Source organism: Canis lupus, chromosome 27 (assembly GCF_048164855.1).
Source record: "Canis lupus baileyi chromosome 27, mCanLup2.hap1, whole genome shotgun sequence".
In the NCBI taxonomy this organism is placed as follows: Eukaryota; Metazoa; Chordata; class Mammalia; order Carnivora; family Canidae; genus Canis; species Canis lupus.
The window spans coordinates 29,068,952-29,086,734 of record NC_132864.1 but is presented as its reverse complement, the minus strand read 5'-3'; the positions used below and the strand labels follow the sequence as shown (position 1 = coordinate 29,086,734).

General features: G+C 47.0%; 1 protein-coding gene across 20 annotated transcripts in view; it reads right to left on the bottom strand.

The window, feature by feature from the left end:
- EMID1 (EMI domain containing 1) overlaps positions 1-17,783 on the bottom strand; it is a 50,669-nt gene that overhangs the window by 18,028 nt on the left and 14,858 nt on the right. For 11 of the 20 annotated variants that reach the window (XR_012019440.1, XR_012019444.1, XR_012019442.1 and 8 more), the window contains 10 exons: positions 17,027-17,104; positions 15,954-16,015; positions 12,741-12,861; positions 12,451-12,501; positions 12,281-12,370; positions 11,344-11,490; positions 10,257-10,346; positions 10,060-10,112; positions 9,536-9,598; positions 9,387-9,431 (listed from right to left, as the gene is read on the bottom strand). Coding sequence is in view for 15 of the 20 variants with exons in the window: in XM_072803116.1 (XP_072659217.1) it covers positions 9,387-9,431; positions 9,536-9,598; positions 10,060-10,112; positions 10,257-10,346; positions 11,344-11,490; positions 12,281-12,370; positions 12,451-12,501; positions 12,741-12,861; positions 15,954-16,015; positions 17,027-17,104 (800 nt within the window). In the remaining 5 variants the exon portion in view is untranslated. Of the gene's footprint in view, positions 1-1,665; positions 1,759-4,162; positions 4,215-9,386; positions 9,432-9,535; positions 9,599-10,059; positions 10,113-10,256; positions 10,347-11,343; positions 11,491-12,280; positions 12,371-12,450; positions 12,502-12,740; positions 12,862-15,953; positions 16,016-17,026; positions 17,105-17,783 lie in introns of those variants that run through there. The other 9 variants (XM_072803119.1, XM_072803130.1, XM_072803129.1 and 6 more) reach the window with 4 other exon arrangements.

Sequence of the window (17,783 nt, the reverse complement as noted above, 5' to 3'; positions counted from 1 at the left end):
AGATTTTATTTTTAAGTAAGCTCTACAGCCAATGTGGGGCTCAAATTCACAAACCTGAGACAAGAGTTGCACGCTCCACTGATTGAGCCAGCCAGGTGCCCCTAAATGCCAAGGGGTTAAATACACCAATTAAAAGTCCAGGATTGTTGGGATGCCTGGGGCTCAGTGGTTAGGCATCTGCATTCAGCTCAGGGAGTGATCCTGGGGTCTGGGGATCGAGTGCCACATCGGGCTCCCTACAAGGAGCCTGCTTCTCCTTCTACCTATGTCTCTGCCTTTCTCTCTGTGTCTCTCATGAATAAATAAATAAAAATCTTATTTTAAAAAAAGTCTAAAAAAAAAAAAAAGTCTAGGATTGTCAGAGTGGATTAAAAAAAAACAAGATCCAACTATATGTCGTCCAGAAGAAGCCCAATCTAAATATAAAGATGCATATAAAGCCAAGGGATGGAAAAAGATATATCATGCTAGCACTAATGAAAAGAAAACAGGAGTTGCTATATTAATTTCAAACAGTGCAGACTTCAGAGAAAGTAATCATGGGTAAAGAGGGGCAATACATAATGATAAAGGGATCAATACCCCATGAAGGCACAATGATCCTTAACATGTATATGCCTAACAACAGAGCATTGAAATATATAAGGTCCAAAGTGATAGAACTGCAAGGAGAAACATATGAATCCATTATTACAGTTGGAAACTCTAACATCTGTCAGAAATGGACAGATCCAGACAGGCAGAAAATCCGAAAGAACATAGTTGAAATCAACAATACCATCAATCAACTGGATACAACTGACATCTATAGACCACTTCATCCAACAACAGATTACACATTCTTCTCAAGCTCACATGGAACATTCTGGGCCATAAAATATATCTTAATGAATTTCAAAGAACAAAAATCATAGCATGCATGTTCTTAGACCACAATGGATTTAAGCCAGAAATTAGTAACAGAAAGATAACTGGAAACTCCCCAAATACTTGGGAATTAAACAACCGACTTCTAAACAAGATCAAATAAGAAATCTCCAGAGACATTTAAAAATATTTTGAACTACATAAAAATAAAATTGCAACTTATCAAAATTTGTAGGATGTGTCAAAAGTAATGCTTAGATGGAAATTTACTGTTTTTTTTTTTTTTTTTAGATTTTATTTATTTATTCATGAGAGACACAAAGAGAGAGGCAGAGACAGGCAGAGGGTGAAGCAGGCTCCATGTAGGGAGCCTGACATGGGACTTGATCCCGGGTCTCCAGGATCAGGCCCTGGGCGGAGAGTGGTGCTAAACTGCTGAGCCACCCAGGCTGCCCTGAAATTTATTGTATTGAATGCATATATTAGAAAATAAGAAAGATCTAAAATCAATAATCTAAGTTTTACCTTAGAATAGTAGAAAAAAGGAGAGTAAATTAAAAATAAGTTAGCAAAATAAAAGAAATAATAAAAATTAGAGCATAAATCAATGAAATTGAAAATAGGAAATCAATAGGGAAAATCAACAAAACCAAAAGCTAATTCTTTGAAAATATCAACAAAACTGATAATCCCCTAAGATAATTTTTTTAAAAGATTTTATTTATTTGTTCATGAGAGACGGGGGTGGGGGGGGTGGGAGGGAGGCTGGGGCAGAGACACAGGCAGAGGGAAAAGCAGGCTCCTCAGGAGCCTGATGTGGTACTTGATCCAGGACTCTGGGATCATGAATGAGCCAAAGGCAGACGCTCAACCACTGAGTCATCCGGTGCCCTACCAAGATAATTGAAAGAGAAAAAAGAGAAGATACAAATGACTAAAATCCGAAATGAAAAGGGGGGACATCACTACAGATCCCCTGGACATTAAAAGCATAATAAAGAAACACTATAAACTTTGTGCCCACAGATTTGGTAATGTAGATGAAACAGACCAATTCTTTGAAAAACACAATCTGCCAAAACAAGAAGAAACAGACAATCCAGGGGAACCTAGGTAGCTTAGTCCATTAAAGGTGTGCCTTTGATTCAGGTCATGATCCCAGGGTCCTGGGATGGAGCTCCACATCTGGCTCCCTGCTCAGCAGGGAGCCTGCTTCTCCCTCTCCTGCTTCCCAGCTTGTGCTCTCTTTCTCTCTCTGTCAAATAAGTAAATAATATCTTAAAATCTCAAATAAAAGAGCAAACAAAAGAATTAGACAATATGAATAGGCCTATGTCTATGAAAAGAAATTGAATCAATCAGGGGTGCCTGGGTGGCTCAGCGGTTGGGCATCTGCCTTTGGCTCAGGTCATGATCCCGGGGTCCTGGGATCGAGTCCCTCATTAGGTTCCCTGTGGGGAGCCTGCTTCTCCCTCTGCCTATATCTCTGCCTCTCTCTGTGTCTCTCATGAATATATAAATAAAATCTTAAAAAAAAAAGAAAATCAATTAATGTAATTTGTCACATCAACAGACTAAAGAAGAAAAATCACATGATTATATCAATAGGTGCAGAGAAAGCATCTGATTAAACCCAACACCCATTTATGATAAATGCTCAGCAAACTAGGGTTAGAGGGGAACTTCCTTAACTTGATAAGAACATCTATAACAGGGGATCCCTAGGTGGCTCAGTGGTTTAGCACCTGCCTTCAGCCCAAGGCATGATCCTGGAGTCCTGGGATCGAGTTCTGCATCAGGCTCCCTGCATGGAGCCTGCTTCTCCCTCTACCTGTATTTCTCCTTTTCTCTTTCTCTCTCTGTGTCTCTCATGAATAAATAAATAAAATCTTAAAAAAAAAAAAGAATAGATAGATCAGTGGGAAAGAAAAGAGAACCCAGAAATATAAATATAGTTAATTGATCTTTGACAAAGGAGCAATGACAGGGCAGCCTGGGTGGCTCAGCAGTTTAGTGCTGCCTTCAGCCCAGGGTGTGATCCTGAAGACCCTGGATCGAGTCCCACATTGGGCTCCCTGCATGGAGCCTGCCTCTCCCTCTGCCTGTGTCTCTGCCTCTCTCTCTGCCTCTCTCTCTCTCTCTCTTTCTCTCCCTGTGTCTCTCATGAATAAAGAAATAAAATCTTTAAAAACATAAAAGATTAAAAAAAAAGGAGCAATGACAATGCAACAGGGCAAAGATAATCTTTTTCATAAATGATGCTGTAACAACTGGACACTTCGATGCAAAACAAAAAACTGAATCTAGACACAGACCTCATACCCCCCACAAAAACTAACTCAAAATGGATCACAGATCTAAGTGTAAAATGCAAAACTATAGAACTCCTAGAAGATATTGTAGGAGAAAACTTAGATTACCTTGGGTTTGATGATGATGTTTTAATACAATACCAAAGTACAACCCACAAAATAAACCACTGAAAAGTTGGAATTCATTAAAATTTAAATCTTCTGGGCAGCCTGGGTGGCTCAGCGGTTTAGTGCTGCCTTCGGCCCAGCGCCTAATCCTGGAGACCCAGAATCGAGTCCTGAGTCGGGCTCTCTGCATAGAGCCTGCTCCTCCCTCTGCCTGTGTTTCTGCCTCTCTGTCTCTCATGAATAAATAAATAAATAATCTTAAAAAAATAAAATAAAATTTAAAACTTCTGCTTTGCAAAAAACAATGTCAAGAGAATGAGAAGAGAAGCCACACACTGGGAGAAAATATTTGCAAAAGACACACCTGATAGAGGAATATTGTTCAAAAATATTGAAAGAACTCTTAAAACTTAACAATAAGAAAACCAATTTAAAAAGCTTTTGCATAGGGGTTAAGCTGAGAGGCTCAGTTGGTTAAGCATCCAACCCTTGATCTCAGCTCAGGTCTTAATCTCAGTGCAGTGAGCTCAAGCCCTGCATTGGACTCTATGCTGAGCATGGAGCCTACTTAAAAAATAAAAATAAAAACAAAAAATAAGAAGCTTTTGCACAGCAAAGGAAACCATCAAACAAAATTAAAAAGAAAAGAAAAGGCAATCTATGGGATGGGAGAAAATATTTGCAAATCATCTATCTAATAATGAGTTGATATCTAAAACATATAAGGAATTTATACAACTCAACTGGAGAAAACAACAACAACCACCCAACAGGGGCACCTGGGTGGCTCAGTGGTTGATCGCCTACCTTTGGCTCAGGTCATGATCCCGGGGTCCTGGAATGGAGTCCTACATCAGGCTCCTCACAGGGAGCTTGCTTCTTCCTCTGCCTATGTCTCTGTGTCTCTCATGAATAAATACATAAAATCTTAAAAAAAAAAAAAAAAAAACCACCCAATAAGCCAATTAAAAATAGGCAAAGACCTGAATAGGCATTTTCCCAAAGAAGAGATAGGCCAATAGGTATGTAAGAAGATGCTCAAGATCACTAATTATTGGGGAAATGCAAATCAAAAACATAACTTTATTTTTTTTAAAGATTTTATTTATTCATTCATGACAGACACAGAAAGAGAGGCAGAGGCATAGGAAGAGGGAGAAGTAGGCTCCCTGCAGGGAGCCCTATGCAGGATTCAATCCCAGGACAGCGGGATCACACCCTGAGCCAAAGGCAGACATCAACCACTAAGTCACTCAGGCATCCCAAAGCCATAACTTTAGATATCACCTCACACCTGTTAGGATGTCTATTATTTAAAAAAACCCCAAGAGGGCAGCCCCAGTGGCACAGCGGTTTAGCGCCGCCTGAAGCCTGGTGTGTGATCCTGGAGACCCCGGATCGAGTCCCACGTCGGGCTTCCTGCATGGAGCCTGCTTCTCTCCCTCTTCCTCTGCCTGTGTCTCTGCCTCTCTCTCTCTCTCTGTCTGTGTGTGTGTGTGTGTGTGTGTGTGTGTGTGTCTCTACGAATAAATAAATAAAATCTTTAAAAATAAATAAATAGGGATCCCTGGGTGGCGCAGTGGTTTGGCTCCTGCCTTTGGCCCAGGGCGCGATCCTGGAGACCCGGGATCGAATCCCACATCGGGCTCCCGGTGCATGGAGCCTGCTTCTCCCTCTGCCTATCTCTCTGCCTCTCTCTCTCTCTCTCTCTCTCTCTGTCTGTGACTATCATAAATAAAAAAAAACAAAAACAACAAAAAAACTAACTAAATAAATAAATAAATAAACCCAAGAGATAATAAATGTTGGTGAGGATATGAAAAAAAGGGAACCATTATATATTGTTGGTGGGAATATAAATTGATACAGCCTTTATGGAAAACATAATGGAAGTTCCTCAAGAAATTAAAAATAGAATTATCATACAATCCAGTGATCCTTGGGATTCCTGGGTGGCTCAGCGGTTTAGCGCCTGCCTTTGGCCCAGGGCACGATCCTGGAGTCCCGGGATCGGGTCCCACGTCAGGCTCCCCTGCTTGGAGCCTCCTTCTCCCTCTGCCTGTGTCTCTGCCTCTCTCTCTCTCTATGCCTATCATAAATAAATCTTAAAAAAAAAAAAAATCCAGTGATCCTACTTCTGGGTATTTATCCAAAGAAAACAAAATCACTATCTCAAAGAAATATCTGCATTCCCATGTTCATTGCAGCATTATTCACAAAAGCCAAGATATGGAAACAACCTAAGTGCCTGCCAATGGATGAATGGATAAACGAAATGTGGTATGTATGTATGTATGTACGTACATATATAACGGAACATTATTTATCCTTTAAAAAAGAAGGAACATTTTCCATTTGTGACAACATGGATGACCCTGGAGGGCATTATGCTAAGTGAAATAAACCAGAGAGAGAAAAACAAATACTGCATCGTATCGCTTATATATGTGGAATCTTTAAAAAAAAAAAAAGTTGAATATAGAGAAAGAGAAACAGTAGAATGGTGGTTGCCAGGGACTTGGGCTTGGGGAAAGCTGATAAAAGAATATCAACTTTCAGTTATAACATGACTAAGTTCTGAGGATTTAATATATAGTATGGTGACTACAGTTAACAATACTGTATTGTGGGCAGCCCAGGTGGCTCAGTGGTTTAGGGCCACCTTCAGCCCAGGGCGTGATCCTGGAGACCCGGGATTGAGTCCCATGTCAGGCTCCCTGCATAAAGTCTGCTTCTCCCTCTGCCTGTGTCTCTGCCTCTCTCTCTCTCTCTCTTTCTCTCTCTTTCTGTGTCTCTCATGAATAAATAAATAGAATCTTAAAAAAAAAAAACTGTATTGGGGATCCCTGGGTGGCGCAGCGGTTTGGCGCCTGCCTTTGGCCCGGGGCGCGATCCTGGAGACCCGGGATCGAGTCCCACATCGGGCTCCTGGTGCATGGAGCCTGCTTCTCCCTCTGCCTGTGTCTCTGCCTCTCTCTCTCTCTCTCTCTCTCTGTGACTATCATAAATAAATAAAAAAATTTAAAAAAAGAAAAAAACTGTATTGTATAACTGAAATTGCTAACAGAGTAGATCTTTTTTTTTTTAAGATTTTATTTATTTATTCTTGAAAGACACACAGAGAGAGAGGCAGAGACACAGGCAGAGAGAGAAGCAGGTTCCATGCAGGGAGCCCGATGTGGGACTCGATCCAGGGACTCCAAGATCATGTCTTGAGCCAATGGCAGATGCTTATCCGCTGAGCCACCAAGGTGTCCCTAAGACAGTAGATCTTAAGTGTTCTCAGTACACATGCACATATACCCACACAAAAAGTGTGTTTCTTACCAAAAAGTTTCTCATTGAAATAAACATACTAAATGAGCCAACAATTGCAATCACTGGCATTTATGCAAATGAACTAAAAACATGTCCACACAAAAACCTGCACACAGATATTTATTCGTAATTGTCAAAACTTGGAAGCAAACAAGATGTCTTTCACTAGGTGGATGGACAAACAAACTGTGGTACATATGATGGAATATTATTTACAGCTAAAGAGAAATGAGTTATCAAACCATGAAAAGACTCGGAGGAAGCTTAAATGTATTTAGTGAGGAGAGAGGGATGAATGGGCAGAGCACTAAGGATTTTTAGGTCAGTGAAACTCTTCTGTGTGATACTACAATGGTGGATACATGATGGTATACACCTAGTAATACTATAGAATGTACATTAGAGGGAACCCTAATGTACATTATGGACTTAGGGTGATAATGTGGCAATGTGGATTCCGTTGTATCAAATGTACCATTGTACACTAGATGTTGATAGTGGGGAAGGATATGCATACATGAGGACTGGGAATGCTCTGTACTTCCTGCTTAATTTTGCTGTGACTCCCCCAAAAGGCTCTAAAAATAATTTTATCAATTAAACAAAACAACCAACAAAAAAGTCCCAGCAACCTTACAGGTCTGGGAATCTTAGCAAACCGAGAGAAGGATAAGCACAAAGTCACACCCAACTACATCATGAGCAACCTGTTGAAAACCAAGGGTAGGGGCACCTGGGTGGCTCAGTGGGTTAAGCATCTGCCTTCTGCTCTGGTCATGGTCCTGGGATCGAGCCCTGCACTGAGCTCCCCTCTCAGCAGGGAGCCTGCTTCTCCCTCTCCTTCCCACTCATGTTCTCTGTCACTATCTTTGTTGCTAAAAGAAACACATTAAAAAGAAGAAGAAGAAGAAGACGACGACGATGACGACGACCAAGGGTAAAGAGAAAATCGTAAAAGCCAAAGAAAAAAGACACATTATATAGGGAACAACAGGAACCACAGCCAATTTCTCATGAGAAATTGTAATTTACTATGTCAACCAGAAGACCATGGAACAACATTTTTAAAGTGCTAAAGGGAGGAAAACTGTCAAACTATCATTTTATATCCAAATGAAAATATCTTTACAAAATTAAGGTAGGGGCTCCTAGGTGGCTCAGTTGGTTAAGCGGCCAACTCTTGGTTTTGGCTTACGTTGTGATCTCATGAGTCATGAGACCAAGCCCCATGTCAGGCTCACCACTCAGTGAGGAGTCTGCTTGAAGATTCTCCCCCTCTGCCCTTCACCCCATGTGCGCTCTCTTTCTCTCCCTCACAAATAAATAAATCTTTTTAAAAAATTAAGGTAAAATACAGTTTTATTTTTTATTTTTTTATTTTATTTTATTTTTTATGATAGTCACAGAGAGAGAAAGAGACATAGGCAGAGGGAGAAGCAGGCTCCATGCACCGGGAGCCCGACGTGGGACTCCATCCCGGGTCTCCAGGATCGCGCCCTGGGCCAAAGGCAGGCGCCAAACCGCTGCGCCACCCAGGGATCCCTTTTATTTTTTTATTTATTTATTTTTTAAATACAGTTTTAGATAAAAGCAGGGAGGATTTGTTGCCACCAGGCCCATACAGGCAGAGTTAAAGTATATTCTTTAGGCTGGAGACAAACGATACCAGATGGAATCTGGAGCTACAGAAAATCATTAGAAATAATAAATATATGGTAGATGTAAAAGCCTATTTTTCTTTGTTTTCTTAACTTCTTTCAAAGTCAACTGTTTAAAGCAATAACAACAATACATTGTGGGGATTATAACAAATGCAGAAGTGAAATATATGACAGTGATAGAGCAAGGTTAAAAGGGGGCAAATTATATTGTAAAATTCCGATTTATATATAAAGTGGTATAATACTAATTCAAGCAAATTGTGGTAAGTCAAGGATGTATATTGTTATCCTTGGAACAACTGTGAAGAAATAACACAAAGTCATTGGTAGAGATAAAATGGGACTGTAAATAATACTCAATCCAAAAGAAGACAGGAAAAAGGGGAAAAAATAAAGAAGAGATAGGGTAAACAGAACACAAATAGCAAGATGGTTGACTTAAATGCATCCATATCAATAATTCTACATATCATTAAATGTAACTGAACTCAATAGTCAAGACTGTTTAAAAAATAAGTCCCAAGTATATGCTGTTTACCAGAGATATACTTTAAATAGGTTGAAAGCAAATGGGTTGAAAGCAAAAGATTGAAAAGGATTGAAAGCAAAAAGATTGAAAAATCTCTACCATGCAAATGTTAAGTATAAGAAAGTTGGTATCTTTATTTTAGTATCAAAGTAGAATGCAGAACAAGCAGCATCACTAGAAAGATATTCATTTCATAAAGTTGACATTAAAATCCTGAAAATATATGTACCTAATAACAAAGCTTCAAAATATACTAAGCAAATATTGACCAAACTATAGGGAGAAATAGACAAATCTACAATCATAGTTGGAAAGATGGAAAGTGAAAGAGAGAAATATAGAGTGTCAGAAAGACAGAGACACAGAGGAAAGAGAGATAGAGAAACAAATACAGAGATACAGAGCTCAAGTGAGGAAGAGGCATGTGGCCTGATTCTAAGAGGTAGACAGGACCCAGAGACAAAGAGAGAGATGGACCATGCTCTGGACAGGAGGGAGGGTTGGGAGCTCTGGATGCAGTGGGAGCCAAAGCAAGGGTCTGGACCTGTGGGATCCTGGAGGGAGTGCTGTAGGATAGGCAGCATCACTCACCCGCTGCCCCATGGAGCCTTGGGGGCCAGGCTCCCCACGCAGTCCCTGTTTGGGAGGGAGGAGAGGTATGAAGTCAGCTATTGGGAGGTGTGACCCAGGGACCCCAAGACCTCCCAGAATCTTCCACCAGGGGCTGCCTCAGTACTCACTCTCTCTCCTTTCTCTCCTGGGTGGCCGGAGATTCCTTTGGGTCCAGTGGGGCCTGGGGGTCCCTGAGCAATAAGACAGGGCCTCAGCCTTATGCTGAGGTGGGATGGGATGGACAAGGACTTGGGGGTGCACAGAGGGGTCAAGGAGGGAGCCTCAGTTGGCCTGGGCCTCTGGGTTCTTTACTACACTCCCAGTGCCTGGCACACAGCAGGCAGTTTGTATAGCTCAGGGTTCAGAGTTATGGCCCTGGAGTCAGAAAATCCCTACCCTGATCTGGAACTTGCCATGTGCTGACAGCAGCCTTAGGCCAAGAACCTCTACCTTTCTTGGCCACATGTATCAACAATACTTGTTTCTCCTTACACAGACTGAATGAAAAGATTTATGGAAAGTAGTTTGCATGTTAAGTGCTCCATAAATGCTTGAATGGTTGAATGATTGATGGATGGGTGGATATGTGGACTGATAAGTGGGTGGGTGGATGAATGGATGGACAGATGGGAGCAATAGGAGAACTACTCACCATGTGTCCAGGACTCCCAGGGATGCCCATGGGACCAGGAAGTCCAGGGGGACCTAGAATAAGACAGGATGTCCTCAGGACTGAAACAGAGTATGATGCCGGGAATTCCACCATCTGTTCCTTCCTGATAGCCATAGTCCTAGTCCCTCTGCCATTTCCCAACCCCACCCCTGGAACTGGACCTAGACTCAACTTACCCATAGGCCCTGGGGGTCCTGGTAGTCCAACTGGTCCCTGGGGCCAGTGGCTGCTGGTCTCAGTGAAGGTGTTGGACAGTAATGGGTCCCCTGAGGGAGGAAAGATGGTGAATGAACAGGGCTGGGCTGGAGTAGGGCAGTCAGTCTTTACCTGCCACCTCTGCCAAGCCAGCTTTGACTGCTCTGTGGGACAACCGGCAGTGTGGTTGGAGCTACCAGACAATTGCTTGAAGGGTGAGGAGTGTGGAGAGAGTTGGTCAGGTAGGACCAGGAGGCAGGGAGGACTGGATTCTAACCTTACCACAGTCTAGCTAGTGACATCTAGCAAGACTCTATCTTGCTGAGCCTGTACTACCACATGTCAAATGGGAATAATAGTAAAAGCTACCATTTATTGACCACCTACTTTGTGACAGGCTTCTGTGCATGGGGGTCATGGAACTCTGGGAGAACTGTACAGTCACTCTCCCCACTATACAGATGGGGAAACTGAGGCTTGGGGAAGGAGAAGGAATGGTAAGATGGAATGAACAGTGGGATAGGGGAATATATGAATGGTGCCCAGCCATACTCCAAAGATACGGCACAGGTAGGGTTGAACCTGGCACTCCAAGCTCTGACCACTGGCAGCATACAGGTGGGTCAGGCTGGGGAAGAGGCAAAGGATACACATCAGAGCCCAGCTTGGCAGAGGCGGCTCTCTGAGCACAGGGCCAGGGAGCACAGAGCTCATTTCCTGCTGCCAGGCCTTGAGCTTTCCAGCACTCTGAGGGCTGGATCCTGGCCAGCTCCAAGGCTTGGCAGGAGGGCCAGATGCCAGTTGTTCCAACCCTGGAGGATGCCTGGGTTTGAAGGCAGTCCCCCATTTCCTGGCTATGTGATCGTCCCTCTCTGGCCCTCAGTTTTCCTTATCTGAGAACAGAGGAGGCAATGACACCTGTAGGAGGATTGAGTGACACCAATCCTGACCAAAGGCAAGCCTGGTAAACAGAAGGTACCCGGTAGATGGCAGTGGCACTGGGGTAATGATTATGCCAGCCTTGTCTCCCACCCCCACCATTATCTGTCATGGCCCCAAGGGACTCACCATACTGGGGGTTCCGGATGTGAGGTGGCCCAACAGGGGCTGGGGGTCCAGGGGGGCCAGGAGGCCCTGGTGGGCCTGGAGGTCCCCTCTCTCCAGGGGTACCCACAGCTCCAGCCTGGCCAGGGCTTCCTGGGGGACCTTGAGGACCTACAATGGAACCAGAGAGTTGGTGGGTATATAGGAGGCAGGGAGGCCCAGGGGGGCTGCAAGGGGGCAGGACAAGGCAGCCTGGGGCAGTGATATAAGAGGGCTGCAGGTGCCACAGGCCCAGGCCAGTCTTGGCTCTGACCTCCCTGGCCATCTATTAGGGGGATGAATAGCCCTCTGCAGGGGCTTTGGGACAATGGACACTTGGTAGATTCTTAGGAAATGTTGATTTCCAGAATGTTCTCTTCTCTCCCTTCCAGGCTTTTGAATGAGCTGTTCTGTCTACCGGACCTCCCTTTGCTCTGCCTGGTGTCTACTTCAAATCATCCATTAGGCCTCAGCTAAGATGTCACTCCTACCAGGAAGCCCTCCCCATTCCCCACCCATCAAGCTGGGTCTATGCCTCCTTCCTTGAAGCTCCCATACCTGTATCGTCCTTCAGAAGAGCCCTGGCCACATGGTGGGGAGCACTGCTGTTTCTCCTTGGCCTAGTCTCCCCTCTCCATACACACACACACTGGGCTGGGAGCCCTAGGAGGCAGGGATTGGTCTAATGCCACCCCAGTGCCCAGCTCAGAGCCTGCTAAGGTAGGTGCCCAGGAAGTGTGGGTTCAGTGAATGCAAAAGTGGGCTTTAGGCAGCCCAAGCACAAGTAGAAGGGTGGCAAGGTGAGAGACAAGTGGGTAGAAGGGGCTCAGGCTACGATTGGCCAAGAGAGGGTTCAATGACAAGGGCTGACCTGGGTAGCTGCGGGCAGTGGTAGGGTTGGGGCAGTGCTGTGGGCACTCACCTGGTGGGCCTCTCATCCCTGTTGGGCCTCGGCTGCCAGTTTCTCCCTTAGGGCCAGTGGGCCCAGGAAGCCCCTGGCCACCAACTCGATCTGGGGGAGAAAGTTCATCTTGATGGCTTTGGCCTTGCTCTTGTCCCAACCCTGGCCCCAGCACCCCAGCCAGCACCTACCATCTCGAGGGAGCAGCGGGGCCCTCGTGTTCTCTCTGACTCCGGGTAGCCCTGGAGTAAGAGGGGCATTAGGCAGGGCTCAGTGTCATCCAGAGTCCCTATGCCCAGCTCCACTGTGTGGGGCAGGGGCGGTGGGGCTGCTAGACCCTGTCCCCCCAGGCCCACCGGAGAACTGGGGAGATTGAGAACTGGAAGGGGGGTCAAACTGGGAGTCAGTAGCAAGGTGGGGACTAGAACTGCTCCCCTGATTCATCCCCACATGGGAGCATACCCCTCACTGACCCACTCACCTTGGAGGCCTCCATCCCCAGGGCTGCCCTGAGCTGCTGGGGAGCCCCAGAGTGGGACAGGGTCCCCGGGGGCGGCTGGGGTTGGCCTCACTGCCTGCTCAGTGACAGTGAGCACCGCCACCTATGGAAGAAGAGGAAGACAGGGTTGGTAGTGGTGTCTCACCAGGGACAGGCCAGCAGAGGGGCCCCCATGTTGGGCACAGGAGACCCATGCAGCCAGCAGAACACAGCTTGGACGGAAGACCTGGCCTCACAGAGGCCCAGAAGTCACTGTGACTTTCCAACTGCACAATTCATCCTTAGAAAAGCCACAACAGGGGCAGCTCTGGTGGCTCAGAGGTTTAGCACCGTCTTTGGCCCAGGGTGGGATCCTGAGACCTGGGATCGAATCCTGCGTCGGGCTCCCTGTGTGAAGCCTGTTTTTTCCTCTGCCTTTGTCTCTGCCTCTCTCTCTCTCTCTCTCTGTCTCTCATGAATAAATAAATAAAACCTTTTTTTTTAAAAAAAGAAAAACCTCGACATACCATCGCTGACACCCAAGTAGAGTTCTATGTCCCTGTGTTTGCCGGGCTGCGTGGTTTTTCGTGTGATTACCTGCATCAATAATCTGAAACTTCTCTTGGTCTGTTAAAGCACCACAGGCTGGAAGGATTTTTACTAAGTTCGGAGGGATGTTCGGGACAGTGTGACATGAATCAGAGGCCTCAACCACTTTGGGACCCAGAGTGGGGGAGCCTTTTAAAGGTCAAGGGTGACCGCTGAGCCACTGACCAAGGATTAAAGAGGAGCCAGGGGTGCCTGGGGGGCTCAGTCGGTTAAGCATCTGCCTTCAGCTCAGGTCACAATCTCAGAGTCTTGGGATCGAGTCCCTCATTGGGCTCCCTGCTTAGCAGGGAGTCTGCTTCTCCCTCTTCTCCTCCTCCCTGCTTGTGCTCTCTCTCAAATAAATAAATAAAATCTTTTATTTTAAAAAGCAGGGAGCCTGATGTGGGACTCGATCCCGGGTCTCCAGGATCATGCCCTGGGCTGAAGGCAGGCGCTAAACCGCTGAGCCACCCAGGGATCCCTCAAATAAATAAAATCTTAAAAAAAAAAAGAGAGAGAGAGAGAGAGAGAGAGAGGCCAGAAGGGGTGTCTGGATGGCTCAGTAGGTTAAGCATCTGATGCTTGGTTTCAGCTCAAGTTGTGATCTCAGGGTCCTGGGATGGAGACCTGCATCGAGCTCTGTACTCAGCACAGAGTCTGCTTGGGATTTTCTTTCTCTTCCCCTTCTGCCCCTCCCCCTGCTTACGTGCACTCTCTAAAATAAATAAATAAATAAATGAAATCTTAATAAAAAGGAGGAGGGTAGAATGCCCACTGACCAGGGGGTGGGGCAAACCCAGAACTGAGAACCACACCCTAGATCTGAGACCAAGCCCCTCATGCCCGCTTCTCCTGGGAGGAGGCCTGAGGAGCGGTGTGGGCTTCCTGGAGCTCCTATACCTCCTAACTAGGGTTCTAGCACATGCTGTTCAGAAGCTTGGTTTTTCCCCTTGATACATCAGGGGATCTTTCCATGCTACAAAATGGAGGTGTTGTGAACGGCTGTCTAGTATTCCTCAGAGCCATGCACGCTAATTTTGCAACCCTTCAGCCACCTGGTTTTCAAATTTCCCTGTTCATTATTAACATTTTGGTAAACATCTTTATATCTACTTTCCTTAGGATAAATTCCCAGAGTGACAGAGGAAAGGTTATGCAGATGAAGCATATGTGTCTCTATGTTGCTTAGAAAATCTGAAAGATAAAAAAAAGGAATAAAAAGAAAAAAAATCTGGAAGAAAAGATGCTTAAATGTTGACCGTTGTTCTGTCTAGGGGCACAAGCGACTGCTGCAGATGGTTTTCTGGTAGGTTTTTCATGGTTCTGAGTTTTTCTTTTTCTTTTTTTTTTAAAAATATTTTATTTATTTATTCATAGAGATGCACAGAGAGAGAGAGGCAGAGGCAGAGGGAGAAGCAGGCTCCATGCAGAGAGCCTGACATGGGACTCAGTCCCGGGGCCTCAGGATCATGCCCTGGGCTGCAGGCGGCACTAAACCGCTGCGCCACCGGGGCTGCCCCAAGTTTTTCATGTTTCTAAATTTAGAATGTCTTATTTCTCTTAGGATTTATTTATTTATTCGAGAGAGAGTGTGTGCACACACATGCACATGCATGAGGTGGGGGAGTGGCAGAGGGAAGGAGAGAGAATCTCAAGCATACTCGTCACTGAGTGCAGAGCCCAAAGTGGGGCTGGATATGACAATCCCCAAATCATGACCTGAGCCCAAAATCAAGAGTCAGCTACTCAACCAACTAAGCCACCAGGTGCCCCTAGAATGTTTTACTTTTGAATTGCTAAAAGCTTTTTTTTTTTTTTTTAAAGATTTTACTTATTTGAGGGAGAGAGAGAGAGAGAGAGCGCGCATGGACAAGAAGAGGGAGGGCAAAAGGGAGAAGCAGGCTCCTACCTGAGCAGAGAGCCTGACATGGGGATTGATTTCAGGACCCCAGGATCATGACCCGAGCCGAAGGCAGATGTCCAACCAACTGAGCTACCCAGGTGCCCCTCTAAAACCTTTTTATCTTAAAATAATTTGAGATGCACAATAGATGTTTTGCTTTGGAAACGGGTAAGGTAGTATTATGGTGGTGTGTGTGGGGGTAGATAAAGGGCAAAGGTGACAGGGCAAGGAAGGGACCTAGCCACGGGCTCTGGGGGATGTCTACAAATATCTGGCTGGGATGGGGATGGGGGTGCTCAGGAGAGTTTCGTGGGCCTCCTGGGAGAAGGAGCAGGCTTTCTGGGGACAGGACGGAAGGGAGACCAGCTTGTTCTGGAGGGTGGGTGGGTGCCTGGTGGGGACGCCATCTGCTTTTTATTTTTTTTTTAAAGATTTTATTTATTTATTCTTGAGAGACACAGAGAGAGAGAGGCAGAGACACACAGGCAGAGGGAGAAGCAGGTTCCCCACAAGGAGCCCGATGTGGGACTCGATCCAGCATCTTGGGATCATGCCCTGGGCCAAAGGCAGACGCTCAACCGCTAAGCCACCCAGGCGTCCCAAGGCCACCTGTTTTTGGTTGTTGAAGCTCAGCTCAGAGGTGCACTGTTGGAATGATGAGCCAATGGGACGTGGGGGGGTGTGGAGGGGTGGGAAGGCCAGGGAAAGGGCAGCTGCTCACCCACCTTGGCCTCCAGTACCTTCAGCCGCTCAGTCAGCTCTGACACTTTGCTGCAGTTGAGGCAACCTGCAGGGAGGGAGGACGCTGGGGCTGGGGCCAGGTGTCTGGGGCAGGATAGAGGCAAGGAGACAGACACCTCATGACCCCGACCCAGGAAATGGCCCCATGCAGGGAAGGGGCTATGGCCTGTCCAGGGTGGTCATGGCCTGAGGGTTTCCTTTGGCTCCAGAGCCTCCAGAGCAGGACCAGGGACTCATGTCCTGCAGCCTCTGCATCCAAGATGACTCCCTCCCTGGAAGCCAGGGCAGGAAATCCTGTTGCTTCCCCCTGGGTGGGGCTGGCCTCAGCGGTGCCACCCTCTGATCCTCCCTGCACAACCACCGCTAGCTCCTCTGGGCTCCCCAGCGACACCCCTAAGTCATCCGTAGCAGTTCTGGCCCATTATTCAACCTCCCAGCTGCCGTGCACGGGCCTAGGGCATCACAGGCTCATCTCTCCAGTCCATACCATGATCCTGGGTGTTAGGACGAGTGTCAGCCCAGCTCACATCTGAGGACACTGAGCTCAGAGCAAGGGCGGGGTGAGTTCTTGACAAGCACAAAGTCTGGGGCTGAGTCCCAGCGCTGCCTCTTCCTGGCTATGCAGCCTTGGGCAGGGCATGTCTCCTTTCTGACCCTCAGCTTCCTCCTCTTTAACATGGGGACAATGATGCCTTCCTGGGGCTGGGAGATTTAAATGAGCCAACAATGGAAAGCACCTGGCACAGTGCCTCATTCACTGCAGACGCTTAGAAAAGTATAGTTAAATAAAGAGGAAACTGGGGGCTTGGGCACGCGTCTGCTAGAGTCTGGGGGTCATGAGTCTTGGGGTACTTGGCCCAGGTCAGACTCCCTCTAGGGCCCTTTCTCTCCTTCCCCCTCACTCTTCTTTGCAGTCCGGAGTGGGCAAGGGTGGGTGCTCCCCCTGACCCTCCACTGCTGGATCCAGCCAGCCTTAGGACCATCACCACATTGCTCATGCTCCCACCAGACCTCCCTTAAACCAGGGGGACCCCACGCAGGTGCCCCAAGGACCCACCTGAGAAGGCTGTGGGTCGAAACGCCATCCGTCGCATGGTGTTGCCTGACCACCCAGGGTCCACAAAGCCAGAGGAGCCTGCAAACGAAGAACGATGGGGGTGAGAGCTCAGCTGGCCGGCACCATTCTTGCTTTGCACCCCTCCCTGCCCATTGGCCACTGTCACCCCAGCAGGGGTCCCTACGCCCCTTCGTGCAGAGGGAGACGGAAGCCCAGAATGGTGGGACGGTTTACCTGGGTCACACAGCATGAGCTGGGCTGAACTGGACCAAGACTGCCAACCTGATGGGGCTGGGACAAGGGGCTGGTGGTGGGCGGGGGCCAGAGGCCACAGTGAGGCTTCTCCAGTGACCCCAGGCAGCTGCAGGGGTTAAGAGCTTAAAGCTAACAGATGCAAGGCCGGGTCCCAGCCCTGCTCCTTGCTGACCTGTACAACTTGTCCTCTTTGAACCTATCTTCCTATTTGTAAAATGGGGTCATAAGGCCACTATATCTCCCAGGCTGGTGTGAGGCCTGAGGAAGGTGATGCGTACAAAGAGGCCCACTGTGCGTGCACAGGGCCCAGTGCATAGTAGGCAGCTGGGACATCCACCCTCTCCCCGCCCCAGTTGGTAAGAAGACACAGAAGTGGGTTCCAGCTCTGGTTCTAAATGAAAACCAGAGGGAGGCTGGCTGCCTAGGAGGGCAAGGGGGGCTATGTTCCAGGAGCCCACCCCTGCCACCACCCCTATGAAGAACAGGCGGCCCCGGCTGGCCT